Source organism: Balaenoptera physalus, assembly GCF_965194825.1.
Source record: "Balaenoptera physalus genome assembly, chromosome: 4".
NCBI classification, from domain to species: domain Eukaryota; kingdom Metazoa; phylum Chordata; class Mammalia; order Artiodactyla; family Balaenopteridae; genus Balaenoptera; species Balaenoptera physalus.
Window position 1 is genome coordinate 69577649 of NC_138891.1, and position 14889 is coordinate 69592537.

Below are 14889 nucleotides of genomic sequence, written 5' to 3' on the forward strand. Positions count from 1 at the left end.
CAGAAATCAGCCCTGGGCTCTGCCCATATCATGGCGGGTACCTTCAGGAAGGACTTCACCTGTGCATAGCTCATATAATATGCCATGTGGATGGTCACCTATCGTGTGTATGAAACAACAGACCGAAGAGTGCCAGTGGTTTGTACAAAACACCCACATACACTGTAGGGAATGTGAGTGCACTCTGAGGCTGGAACTAGGACCAGGGATGATATCTATAGATTGGCAGGTTTCGTCCTTCCACAGACCATTTTATAGTTACCCGAAAGGGAACTGTGTTGAAAGGAAGTGGGCTTCCTGTGGTTAAATATTTATGAGGAGTCCAGATGATTATTTGGACAGGATAAAGCTGGACTTAACAACTACTCAGACCCTTTCTGATAATCAATTTCTATAATTTTAAGAAAGTGATGAATCAGCACCTTTTTATGAAGAGTGACTGAAATTTAGAAATATTTGAGGAAACTTGGGAACCCAACCTGTCATCCAGGGCCTTTATTATTTTCAGAGGTATTTTGGATTAAAGCCTCTTGATGCTCTAAGACATTTTGGACTTCTAACCAAGGTGGTGACTTTAGCAGATCAGATATTTGGTAGAACTTTGCAGAAAATCCTGGGTTATACTGTTCTGGTCTTTGTGGAGCTTTTTATGAAAAGGGTAGCTTTCTGTCATTTTGTAATGTTGATGGAAGGATAATTAACCCTGAAAATGTCTTTCTGTTACTAGATTTCTCAGGACTTTTCTCTCCTCCCACTTTTATTTTATTTATTTTTTTGGTTCTGTCATCCTTGATTGTTTTTCATTCACCTTATACTTAATTTATTAACATTTTCTAATTTTCAGGACTATTTGGCAGCCTGCAACTATAGAGGACTTCTGAGGACATGAGACAGTTTTATCAAACAAATAGCTCAGGGGACTAGCTCCAGATTCTGAAAATTCATGCCAGCACCTTAGCACACAGTGCATTCTGCTTTAAAATGCCACATATATCCTATGTACCCTGTCAGGCTGTTTAGCTTAATAAGCATGTCGTCATGTATACAGACATTTTTCATAGCCCTGGGGTCTAATCTTAGAAATGCCATATATTTAACTATGTGATCCTTGGCATGTTATTCTAACTTTCAGAGCCATTTTGAGTGATGTACTTAATTGTCATCTAAAGGAACCAAGAATTGACCACCTGCCTGAGTGTACAACTTTTCTAGGTGTTCTAGGAGTCTATCAGGTAATTATCCTTTCCATTATAATACATCTGAAATTTGGGGTGTTGGGAACAGAAACCCTTTACTGTCATTTAAGGCATTGTGGGTAGACGTGCAGCTTCTTAGCTTTGTTTAGGTAAGCTGGAGAATGTGGAAATGCAAGATTTCATGGTGCATCATTTATACTAGTCATCATTTTTCTCAGGAGCCCTCCTTTCCACAAGGATTTATTTGAAAATCATCATCCCAGGCATTGAGATAAATATTGGAGAGAAAATGATCCATAAGATTTTTCCTACCTTTCAGGATCTTGAATGCATAATGGGGAAACAAATGAGTACATGTATTTATATGATTAGTTCTCCAGTGTTATATTTACTACATGTTGTGAAATCACTGGGGGGAAAAAAAGCATAAGTAAATCTGCTGGGTGTGTGAGAGTATCAGTTGTGATGGTTTTGGTTCTGTGTCCTATAGGATTGGATTAATAGAGAAGTAACATTTGAATGAGGTTTCTGAAGGTTGATTATGAATTTTTTAGAGAGTACAGAGGAACCGCTGGCAGGTAGAAAAGGGTTCTTATGCCCATCATCTGTGTAATGGTGACTAAACTTACCTCAGACTTGCAAGACTCCCCCATTCTCTGTGTTTCACGCCCACACCAACCACCCAAGAAAAACATAAACCAAAACCAATAACCATAAAAATCCCCAAACAATTGAAACAGTGGTTAATGATACTTGATGCCCCAATCATTTGTACAATATGTGGAATGAAAGTCTTTGTCTTTCATAAAGGAATTGCAGAAGTCTGTGTGTACTTTGTGGATAGTTTAGTAAGGGGGGATAATTATACTAAGGATAATAAATACAGGAAGGTGGATCTGATTTAATTATTTTATAGATCTCTGCTCAGAAGGCTCTTCTATCTCCCAGACGGATGGAGTAACCATAGTGTATTGGAAAGAACAGGGCATTTGGAGACTTGATCAGAAAAGTAGCCCTCCCATTGGCTACTTTAACTAGGAACAAAGAAAATGAGTATGGAACACCTGTGTTGTTTACCTCTTTAGCATCAGCCAAAATGAGGTGCCACTCTATTTCCTCTGTCGTACTGTACTTCAGTTTTGTTCATTTCAGCAAGATGGAAATTATAGACACTAAAAGTCAGAGAAGGATCAAAGGTTACCTTTCAGTTATGCTTTATCCCTAATAAATTAATTGCTCAAACATTACTTGGGTATTATTCTCATTGTTTTCAGCTTTCTGCCTGAAAGTGGGAAGTTTCAGTTGTCAGAGGGACCAGGGGCTCCAAGCTGTGTTTGTTGTTTTGGGGCTCATAATTGGGGCAGGTGGTTAGGAGAGTGTCTCCATTCCATAGCTGAGCATCTCTAAGAAGCTCCCACTGATGGTGGTGGTGATGGGGTTGGAGACTGGTTTTGGTGTTGGTATTAGTGGTGGTGATGTTGATGTCATCTTAGTCCCTGTATATAAACTTTGCTGGGGCTGAGAATGTGGAAGATTTGGCATTAGGATGAGGTCTATTCACAGTTTACCTGCATCCCATTTCTCTTCTACTGAGGCAGTTTTATTAAAGCTTTTAATAAAGGGAAGAGACTTCTTTAATCGATTAGAGAGACATTTCTCTTGTAGGGTAGCAGACAAAGTCTTAGGGGTTTTACCTATGTTATCATTTCTTAGTTAAAATTGTCTTTAACAACTCTGAGACACATTAGTCTGAATTCATTAATACTCTCTTACCAAAGGGAAGAAAAGCCATTGACTTTGGATGGAGATGGGGGAAAGTGGTTAGATCCCAAAGGGAGATTTTCCTTGGAATTTCCCACTGCAGTTACTACCTAGGGTTTTTCTTATAGGTCATCTATGGAATACTGTGCAAAATTTTTTTGTCTTGCTTTTCAGAAGTGAACACAGGTCAACCGTGATAGCTAGAGACTTCTTGGGAGATAGTGAGACAAAGTAAACTATGTCCATTTTTATTGCTCTGTTTTAGGACCTGGAACCCACCTTCTGAACACATGTACCACCCTTACCTAAATTTTATTTCATCCTCAATTTCAAAGAACCTAATGCATATTTGTCTTATTTTAATTAGTATTTAATAATATCACTCTTTTCTGACATACTTAAACATAGATCCATTTCTTCTAGGAGTTCTTTGAGCAGAAATATTGGAGGCCAGAAGAGTTCAGGTTGGTTTGCAGTTCATTTGCTCATTTGTTGGGTTATCTTGGTCAAGCCAGTTTATTTCTCTGAGCCTAGTTTCCTCATAAATAAAATGAGGATATTGATAAAACCTTCAGACCCTCAGACAGTTAGGAGAAATAAGTGTGAAAGTGCATTGTAATCTACAAAGTATTATATCAATGTCAATTGCAGTTGCCTGTCCTTACCAAACTTTTCAAGACAAAATGTGTGTCTGGAACATCTTCTTCATTCATAGAGGGCGTTTCCATGTGTACAGAACAGAGGAAAGTAAGCATAAACCCAGCTCTCGAAGCAGTGAGTATGTATTCCATCTGCTACTAATAGCATTTACACTAAAACAGAATAATTCACAAAATTATACCAGAACGTAAAAGGCAGTACAGACACAGTTGAAAGAAATAGTTTCTAGTGAATGTATTAGTAATCCAGGCATTTTTATGTGGGAGGAAGCTTGCTAAGTTTTCATAGCAATTTATTTTCAGAAAGTTTGGGGATGTGGGTAAAAAAATGACAAAACAGGAATGACTTCTTCACTCATCTTCTAGTTTGTATAGAGTTAATTGGTCCCTCTGCTAAGAACGCTTACCACTTCTGCCCTAGGAATTTCAACCTTTCTTTGAGGTTGGTTTTGTATGTTAACTTCTTTAAGGTTTCCTGATACAGCTCTGCCAAGTCACACCCACTCCTTACACCTACCCCCAGTTCATAACAAGCACAACTGCTCCACTTTTATGCCTTCAAGGAATTTTCTATAGGTCTTTATAACCTTTATTAAATTTTAAATTATGCTTATTTACCTTTCTGTCAACTCCACCTCCTTGATGGCTTGTAAATGACTTATTCCTCCTAATAATAGAATTCAGCAAATGTTTGTTGAATAACTGTTTTACTAGGTGCGTACTATGCCATTTGTTTATTTAGGGGGATCCACAGATGAATGAGAATCATCTTTCTCTTCAAGGAAAATAGGTGGGAGATATATAAATCCTACTTCCCATTCCTGAGACTTGCTTGCCTTAATATAAACTAATCCACTGTATATATGTACATATCTGGACTTTAAAAATCACTAAAGCTCCGTTCTTTTCACGGGAAAGGGAGAGGTTTCTAGTTTTTATTTGAAGGTCTGAAAAATTTTACAAGTCTCTGTGATGCTGTCATTAACGACAGAGCTTAATTCTATTCATAACATTGTTTTCCTCCTGTCTGTGGAACTCTGTTCTTTGACTTTATTGACCAGTATTTCTTCATTTTTTCTATTAATGAGCATCTCCTGAAGTCCTACTTTATGCTACATCCAGCACTAACTGTGTGGAAGGTGTAGAGATTGCAGGGCTGGATGGGAATGGAGAATGATGGGGTTGGCTTAATGACAAGAAGATAACCTGAGATTAGGGTGAATGAAAGTGAACATAGGAGGGAAAAAGTTTGAGAAGTGGCAGGATAATAGTCCAGGGTCCAGTAGTTCCTCTTAAATGTGCCTGCCTGGAAACGTAGTGAGATGAGTTTATGCTGTTTAGTCTCAGTACTGTTTATAGCCGTTTGCTTCAAAGTAGAGTGGATTAGAGGAGGAGCAAAGCTCCTGGCTTTGAACTTGTCCTGGCTGAGAGTTGTTTTCTGTAATTCCCAAACTGGTTACTGATTTGCAAGGTGGCTGGAGGTGTGACTTTCCCAGCTTGCATTAGATTAGCGTTGCAAAGAATACAGAGGCTGACTTTGAAAGCAACTAGAGTGGATGCATAGGAAATTATGGATTAAGTAAGTAATATCTCTGCATAAATGAGACGATACATTTGGAAGTTTTTAGTAAACTTTGAAGGGCTAAATCTGTGTATTGACAATACAACCCTGTGCATGTATGAGTGTGTGTACATCTTTGTAGTCATGGAAGATCTTCTAGGTTCTTTTCTAGCGCAGACCTTACCCATATTTTGTGGGTACCAATTCAGCCTCTACTGTAATAAGATTCAGGGTCAAATCACAATAATTAAATATACTTCAGCCTTGCTTTTTACATATTAAGAAATGATTAAAAAGAGTCATTATTAAGGTAATCATAAATTCATAAATTCCTTGGTGTATTATAATATGTCAAATGCGTCATCATGTTTATGGTTTATATGTGCTGCTGATGAAATAAAGATGTGAATTTTAAAAGTTTTTATATTTAGCTGTAGAATTTAAGTGCAGTATATGTAAAACATTACAAAAAGCACAGAAAATATAGAAACCCAGGAACCTATCACCTAATTTTAATAGATGCTAATATTTTGCCTCACTTCCTTCAGTCTTCTCTAGTTTGTTTGTAAAGCAGTGGAACAGCATATATATGGTAAAGGCACACCTGCCCCTTTGCTTGTGTCTCTAGGGGTCACTATGTCAGTGCCAGATATTAAAAACATATATTTTTACTACAGGTATATGTATCCATAAACATTATATTTTTAATGTCATGCTGACTGAAATAAAAAAACATGAAATTATTGCAGTTATTCACATGGTTATCCACATGGAAAACTGTAGTAATTTTATAATTTTTATTTTATTCAGCATAATATTAAAAGCATATAAAATATATTATTTTGGCGTACCTTTCTGCTCTAATAACATAAATTGAAGTGGCTTTTAAACTTTTTAAAATATTCATTCTGAATATTTGTTTTCTATGAACTAAATCCATACGTGTCTTAGACATTTAATTAATTAATGTTAACCAGCTAAGTGTTTTAGAGAATGCATGTTGGTCAGTATAGAATATCTTCTTTCAGTCTGTTCCGACTGTGGTTTACCAGAGTCCAGGAGGGCTGGTTGTCAGGAGCAGAAACAGCTCTTGCTTGCTGAGAAACTGATTCCCAGCCTTGCCACCGGCAAACTATGAATATAGCCTTAATAAGCCCTTTCTTCCTTCTGGCCCTTATTTTCCTCACCTATTAAATAAGAGGTTTAACTAGCTCTTCTTGAGAGCACTTTCATTCTGTGAAATATTGGGGAACTTTGACCTGGGCCTCAAGTTGTTAGAATTTGCTGAGAATATATTGGATGTAAAAGAACAGGACTTTCTATTGAAATTGCTGGTTTTGTAGTTGCATTTGAGCCAGGGCTAAGTAGGTCATATTCGGTTTAATATGATTTGGGGGCAGAAATGATTTTTCCATCTTAAAACCTTTTCAGAGTAATCTTGACGTCTCCAAGCTCTGCCTGCTTTTTAGTTGCATTATCTCTCAGCGAGGGACAGGGCTGTATGTGAACATACATAAGCGCTAAGAATGGCAAAGGAATGTTTTTTCATTCTGTTTTAATTAAATGTCTTCACAGACAAAGTCAGAGCTGCAGAAAGAAATCTGTAAACTCTGGTGAGCCCTAGAGGACAGTTTCATGAGTCCTACACATTGCAATAGTCTGAGGCTTTGGGAACTTTCCTCTTTAACGTGAGGTACATGTTTGGAATAGAGTAAGGATATATCACCTAAACTACACGTCCTTAAGACAAACAAAACAGCATTTTTCATGATAAGAGTCCTTCATATGTATGTTTGTTTTAAGAAGCAGAAGTTTAAATTACAGTTTGGGGTGGAATGGACCTTTAAGACTATCTCTTCTTATTTGTGTCTAAGAAAGTAGTCCAGGAAACGCTCTTGCCTGGCTCTCCAGATGGAGGCAAAGTTAGGGGCATATGCCTGGTACCCTGCAAGATTCCCACTGTCTTTTGGTTTGCAGGCTCTCTTTGGGCAGCTCTATATTTAGAGAGACCTAGAGAACCAGTTCTAACTCGTGTCTGAGGGTGTGGACCCATTGAAGAATGTGACTACACTTAAAGGAGAGCTCTGCTCCTGCCTAAGGGACTAACAAAGGTGTGTTTTTCCTTAAGAGCACCAGGATACACATAAGTCTCTGGGAAAGGATCCTCTGAATCCCAGATGGCTTAACTCCTCTGACCATGCAAAAATTCAGATTTTTCTCAGCTGCAGTATGTGAAACATTCTTGTCTCTTATTATTACAGCAGTCCTTGCCCTCTTTTTATAGAAGTGGATTAGAATTTCTGGGCCTCTGGGTTCTGATTCTGTGATTAATTTCCTTAGGCTAGGGACCTAACCATTATTTTGTGACAGCTTGTTCTTGGCCCTGAGCAGGTACTATGTGAGTTTTTGTGAATGAAGACTTTATACTAACTAGTCACTGTTTTGTGCATTGCGAGTTATAAAGTTGGTCATCCTAAAGTATTAGGATGGAGTCTTTGAAGTCCTGAACAAGATCTTTTTCTTTTTATGTTAAAGTCTACTAATGAGGCTTCCTGTCTGCTCTTCTCCCTCATCCTCTGCAGTGTGCCGAGATTTTGCTGTCCTGGAGGACCACACCCTGGCCCACAGCCTGCAGGAACAAGAGAGTGAGTAATAGCCCTCTGCGTGCTCCTTCAGTTTTCTTTTTTAGTGGTAGCTTGAGGCAGATTTCTCAAGGTGAGGCAGGGAGAAAAGAGAGTCATCGGGCTATATCACCCATCCATCCTGAGAGATCTGTCTAGGCAAATGACACCTCAGTGAAGAATGAAATTCTGGGTGTTTTGAAGTCAGATAGCTGCTAGGGATGAGAAGACTGTTGGGTGTATCAGAGGAAGAGGGACTTGAACCGTTTCCTTTGCCTTAGTGCTGTAGGAGGGAGATAGTGGTTATACATGCATCGGGGGCGTGTAGAAGGCTGGCAGAGGGATGGGTTCCTTCCCCTAGGAGGCCTGAACATCTTTTCCCAGGCGAGGGCAGTGTCTAGATTGTAGATTTTTCTGAATTTTTATGTATGTACTCATGAAAAGTAAATCTAAGTTATATGTGTTATACAAAAGTACGTATGACTTTGTAATTTGTGAATCATTAATTCGTGTGTCAGTATAAAAATTCAGTATTGAAATAGTATTTTATAAATAAGGTGGCAACTTGTGGAGCAGAAAGAACACTGGCCCTGGTTTTCGTTTATTTGAGTAGAAGTCCTGGCACTGCCACTATTTTATCTTGTGCCCAATACAAATTACTTAACCTTTCTGATTCTCTTTTTCTGCAATGAAAAGATGAAAATAATAACTCCTGTGCTGCGTATTATATAGTGTTATTTAGAGCATAAGATGAAATGATGGATGTGAAGCCCTTTTTAATGGAAAGGCTCTTCTTAAGTTTATTCTCAGGTTTACCATTAATAAGCCAAAGCCTTATAATTCCTCTCTCCAATTTTACTATCCAGTTGAGCATCATTTGGCATCGAACGTTCAGCGGAACCGTTTGGTCCAGCATGATCTCCAGGTGGCTAAGCAGCTTCAAGAGGAAGATCTGAAAGCTCAGGCTCAGCTGCAGAAGCGCTACAAAGACCTGTGAGGACTTGGGGATTGGGAGGGCATCATGCCCGGACTGGTTTTCTCTGTGGGGTCAGCAGCCAGGGCAGGGAAGAGGACTCTGTCTCCATCTGTTCCTCTGATTCCTTTCACTATTAGATTACAATTCCTACAGTGACTATCCCATAGTTTCCTTTGAATTAAAAAAATTGTCTTTGTTGTTGGAATACTTTACTAGGTTTTGGGACATGTGGTTTCTGGTGTGGACTCAGCACTCTTCACTGATGACTTTGAGTCATTTGGTCCACCTCTCTGACTCAGTTTTCCTTACCTGTACAGGGGGGAGATGATCTCTGTCCCCTCTGCCTCCTGGGCTTTTGGGGGGAATCCAGCGAAATACTGGATGTCAAAGAACTTTATGAGGTCTGTTGGGTTCCTTTATTGTTTCCTAGCAGTGTTTGCTACTCCTATTTTCCTCGAACCCCTGGCTTTTCTTTTTTTGTGGCTGCGCCGCACAGCTTGCGGGGTCTTAGTTCCCTGACCAGGGATCAAACCTGTGCCCCAGCAGTGAAAGCACCACGTCCTAACCACTGGACTGCAGGGAAGTCCCAAACCCCTTGCTTTTTAAGGAGAGGCAGAATCTTTTGGAAAGCTCTTAATCGTACCCGTAGTTCTCTTCATAACTTCAGTGTCTGACCAAAGTTATTTCTCTGTCTCCTCCTAAATGGAGAGATCATGTCTAAGGTCTCTTCCAGCAAAATGACTTTTTATTCTTTTTAATGTCTTAAAGGCTCACAAAGTACATTTCTTCTATGAGAGAGGCTCCTATACCTAAATCTCTAATGGTGGATTTAACCACAAAATTGTTTTGAGGAGGAAGGGGTAAAGGAGGAAGTGAAGGGACCCTTCTATTTACTTTAGTTGTCATGTTTAAATAAACAGGATAGCCTATTATTTTTGCTGCCTTTGAGGAAGGGTTTTTCTATTTTATTATTTTCAGAGAGGACTTCATTCATAATTTTATTCAGCTTCCTTATTTTGTACATAAACATTCTTACTGGCTCTTGCTAATAACTCTGCCACCATGAAAGGCACCAGAGAGCACAGATATGAATAAAACATAGCCATTGCCTTTAAGGGACTCAGGGAAAAAAAACTCTGAGCGTTTGCCAAAGCGACACACAAATTTGTGAAGCATTCCATATTTTTAAAACTAGATTAATAAACACTTTTTGGTAAGTTTAAAAAAAAAAAGTAAGTGAACGAAAAGAAGGTATGGAAATAAAAAATGAGTAGATTTTTATTTTCAATTCTGTGGTTTGAATGGTTCAGAATCCTTGAATGTTAGACCTGTAATATGAAGTCATTAAGTCCAAAAACTTTTATAGCTCGTAAGACGACATAAGAGGGCATGATTCACTGGTTAACAGTGGCAGGACTGGAAATCAGGTCTCCAGGCATCTTGTCCAGTGATTTTTCTACTGATTCTAAAAAAGCTTGCCATTTCTGCTTCTGGCCTGTGCTCTCTGTCTTGTATTCCCTTCCTCCCTTTCTGTCCTGTATGTGCGTTATACACATACATACATAGCCCCGTGTGCCCACACATCTACTTTCATCTATACCTATTTCCAAACGTGTTGAAAGTGACCAGTTCTTTATACAAATGAGAATAGTCTTCATCCCCTCAGTTTTGTTAGAATAGAATGTATGGATTTCGATTCCTCCAGAGAAGTTAGGCTATTGCCCCCCACACCCAACACTTTTCAGTTACAAAAGACTGCCATTAAACATGGAATATACAACCAAGACTAGATTAACTGAGTACTTTAAGTTCAACTGGCAGGGGGAGAATAAGAGGAAATATTTGTGTAGCAAACGAACTGCATACATAAACCACAACTGTAATTTTGCTCCAGCATCTTTTTAGATAGTGAACTCTAAACATGCCTGTATCTCTCTCCTAGTTAGCAGTTAGATAGTGAACTCTAAACATGCCTGTATCTCTTTCCTAGTTGCACTTAAAGGTTGTAAAGGCTGTGTAAAGCCTGGCTCCCCAGCACTGTCACACTCTAGAGTTATAAGCTGCCCAGTGACTTTTCTTAAAATCTGCAACCAGAAGACTTGTGTACCTGTAGCCATCTCTGAGAGATCCAAACCCCATTTTCTGTTGGAACCACTGTTTCATAGGTGCTGTTTTAAAGGATCTATTTCTCCCACCAAAATGATTTGTCTTGTTTCTCCCACCAAAATGTACTGTGGGCTTCCGAGTGCAGGATGGAGATTTATTTATGTTCGTATCCTCAGTGTTCAGCGTGGTGCCTGGATGATAGCAGGTGTTGTTTGAATCTTTTTGAATGCACAAATGCCAAAACAAAACAAAACTGTGGTAGCAGCAGTATTACAACATTTGGGTTTTTTAGTGGCCAGAGTATTAAGAAAACTGGCATCAGCCACAGAGGTTTCTCCTGGGACCTAAAGCTAGGGAATATACATTGGGTTTTTTTCCCCCCTTTTTAAAAGTTTTATTGAAACTGAAAAAAAATGCCTCTAATTAAAAATTTTATAAAAATCATTTTAAAGTCATACCACCACCTTTAGGTGGCCACAGTATTATTGACATTTTAGTGAACTCACTCCCAACTTTTTTCTGCATACTCTGTACGTATTTGGTTATTTGTGGACCTTATTCTCATAGTATACATCTCCTTTGAGGGAACATGCCTGTCTCTGTAAAGCAACCCCAGTAGGGTGAGGTGATATGGTATTATAGAAAAAGCCTGGAGCCTTCCATTGTAGTGTCTGGGTATTGCATTCTGATTCTACCACTTATTTTCTCTGCAATCTTAGGGAAATGATTCCACTACTCTGGGCCTCAAGTTTTTTCATCTGTAGGATATGACAATACCAACCTCTTTGCATCATTATTGTGAAGATTAAGTGAGATAAAAATATGCACTGGCTCATAGTGAGTATTCAGGAAATTGTGTTTAGGAAAAAGTCACTCCTTATGTTCTTTATTCATGTTGTTTTCACCTTTGTGTTTTAGTGAACAACAAGACTGTGAAATTGCTCAGGAGATTCAGGAGAAGCTGGCTATTGAGGCCGAGAGACGACGCATTCAGGAGAAGAAGGATGAGGTACAACTTAGTGAATGCCCCTCCACCCCACAGGGGAGGACTGCTGAGCTCCAGAGCTGTGACTTTCTGTATTCACGGGCTCAGTGTAGGGTTGCTGGGTGGGCAGCAAAACTCTCCCCTTTTGGGGTGCATAGTCCAAGTGTCGCCCTCCATGAACCACTGTTTATTGCCCTTTGACCAGTTGTTTAAGTGGTGCAATCTTAAAAGATGATAATGGATAATTTGACATAAATTGTGAATTCGTTTCCATAGGGCTGCTGTAACAAATTACCACAAACGTGGCTTAAGACAATAGAACTTTATTCTCTCACAGTTCTGAAGGCTGCAAATCGAAATTAAGATGTTCGCAGGGCCATGCTACCTATTAGGAAAGACCCTTCTTTGCCTCCTCCTAGCTTCTGGTGGCTCTTGGCTGTCTGGCATTCCTTGACTTGTAGTTGCATCGTGTCAGTCTCTACCTTTATTTTCACAGGCCTTCTTCCCTGTATCTTTTTGTCCTTTTGTTTTCTTATAAGGACACCAGTCATTGGATTGAGGACCCACCCTAATCCAGTATGATCTCCTCTTAATTATATCTGCAAAGATCCTATTTCCGAATAAGATCATGTTCTGAAGTTCTTGGTATAAATGAATTTTTAAGGGACGCTTCAGCTCAATACTGGGTGTCTGTCTGCGGGTTATTCCCACAACTTTAGGGACAGCAGACCTTGAGTGTAGCCTGAACAGGAGTCAGGGACTGTTCATTGCTCTCATTCTTTTTTGTTAATGGTTTCACTCTCCTGTGATACGCTGCCTCAAAACAATGATCTGTTTGATTCTGTATATATTTTTAAACTGTGTTGTTTTTAAAGCTGAAAATGGCTAAAATTAGCAGTAGTATATGGTTTGTGAGAAGACTTGAATTTGCACTTAATGATCACTTGCTTTTGTGTTTATGTCTTCAGCATTTCAAACAGTTCCTTTTCAATTTGCATTGATTCTCTGTCTACTTTTTTTACACCTATTGTGCTGTTCTTGGCCATTGTCTTCATTTATAATAAGGAAAAAATGATTTATTATTTTTAATAGTAGAACGACCATATGGTATTTTGCATACTCAGAAATACTTTTCAGGGTTAAAGGGGTTGCTATTAATAAGTACATAAACTGGGACTCTCCTGGGCAAACTGGCACATACGCTCACCCTATTAAATAGATACAATCAGGGTTATCAGTGAACCAGCCTGCATCTCCTGTTCCTACAACTGAGCCATCCTTGTTCCTCTGGAACTCCTTGTTCAATGCCAGGTGAGTGTGAGACGCCTGTTGTGAGTGTATTTAGCTATTTCTTTAAGAAACAAACCATGATTATGTGATGATCAGAGTTGTAAGTAGGAATTAAGGATTCCTTTTCATCCTTCCTGTTGGCAACACAGGAGCTCTTTCTTACTACAGGATGTGTTGCATCTCTATAGTCAAGACTGCCTTGGAGATGAAACTGGCAACTGAAAGAAGGGATTATGTTTTGTAGACAGGAAAGCTTCTATTTTAAAAATCACAGAGTAATGAAGTTGGCTTCTTATAAATGCTACTGGTGTCCTGTAATTCCCCCCCCCCTCCCCCCACCCCATTTGGGGAAAAACAGTATTCGGGAAACCAAAATACTTTATTTTACGCATGTGGAATCTAAATAGCAATCACAATAATCTCATTGTTATACTATATAAAGTGTGTAGTGTAGTGAATAACTGCATTTCTCAGATGAAGAAATTAAGTCTTGAAGAAGTAAATTACTGGTCCCAAGCTACAATAAGATGCCAGAGAAATGTCTGTACAGTTCAGTCTCCTGACTGACCGCCTCTGACCTGGATATACTGTGACACAACGTAGAACACAGAGACTTTGGAGTTAGACTATCCTGGGTTTGAATCTTACCCATTTAACTTTTAGCTGAGACTTTCAGCATCTCACTTAATCATGTAGAACCTCAGGTTCCAAATTGAAGAAGTCCATGATAACTCCATACTTACCCCAAAGGGCTGTTGTGAAGTTTAAATAAAATTATGTATATAAAGTCTCTGCCACATATTAAATTAATAGCTGCTCTTTCCTTTTTGCTTTCTTGCCAGGTGTTTTCCCCACCATTCCCCTTACAATAACTCTGATTTCTCTTATAGGGAGATAAGCATGAAATTAGAAAGGGGAAACAATACACAGGCTTAGGTGTGTTCTAGTATGGTCTGATCTGAGGGATCTTCAGGAGTTTATGCCTTTACTGCCCTCCTACTACATTGCCTTCCACTACTGTTTGACCTACTGAAATGTTCCCCCTTCCCCAGTGAGGTGGAATGAGAGATGAGAAATCCAGTTGTGGACGTTTAGTGAGACTAGCCTTTAAAAAACTGCTTTCAGACTTTTTTTGACTTTTCACTGATGCCTTAGATTAGATGGCTGTCCTGCCAAGATGTTCTTCTGTTGTAGAAAAATGTGACTTCCAGCTGACTAGTATGTTGTTATATTAAATAAACAAAATCTGCATTAGTAAAGTTTGATGTTGAAGGATGTATGATAATGCTTATTTATTTTAGTCCAAGGTGCCTAATAGGGGAGACTAAGACAACTGTGCTAATTTTTCTGGCCAACTTTGCATTGCCTGTTACTCATCAACTATTCGAATTCTCCCCCTCCTCACCCCGCCCCGTGCTCTTCTGCTTCCTTGTAGAGTCTGCTTAGCTAATGAGTTCTTACTGAATGGCAGGGCTGTGGAAAATTCCTCTCTGGATTTTCACCCAAATCTCTTTTAGAGATTTTTGAGGTCAACTCTCTTGGGTAGTTCATAGTCCCCCAAAACAACCAGATGTAGAATCCAAGGCCCCTTTCCTCTTGGGACAGATTTTTTTCTGAACAACATTGTTCATGAGTAGAGTTATACGGCTTTGTGGGGGTGAATTAGCATGTCTAGCTTTGTTATGGTATAATTTTATTGTGTTTTTTAACAGAGCACAGATGTAAGGAAGGTAG

The 14889-nt window shown here is 39.0% G+C and overlaps 1 protein-coding gene across 12 annotated transcripts in view; it reads left to right on the forward strand.

Moving 5' to 3' along the window:
• Positions 1–14889, forward strand: part of CCDC50 (coiled-coil domain containing 50) — a 115044-nt gene that overhangs the window by 17242 nt on the left and 82913 nt on the right. For 8 of the 12 annotated variants that reach the window (XM_082461516.1, XM_082461523.1, XM_082461527.1 and 5 more), the window contains exons 2-7: positions 1133–1232; positions 3381–3421; positions 3609–3731; positions 7760–7822; positions 8665–8791; positions 11799–11889. In XM_082461516.1, the coding sequence (XP_082317642.1) occupies positions 3641–3731; positions 7760–7822; positions 8665–8791; positions 11799–11889 (372 nt within the window). In that variant the 5' untranslated portion in view covers positions 1133–1232; positions 3381–3421; positions 3609–3640. Of the gene's footprint in view, positions 1–1132; positions 1233–3380; positions 3422–3608; positions 3732–5075; positions 5196–7759; positions 7823–8664; positions 8792–11798; positions 11890–14889 lie in introns of those variants that run through there. The other 4 variants (XM_082461522.1, XM_082461519.1, XM_082461521.1 and 1 more) reach the window with 3 other exon arrangements.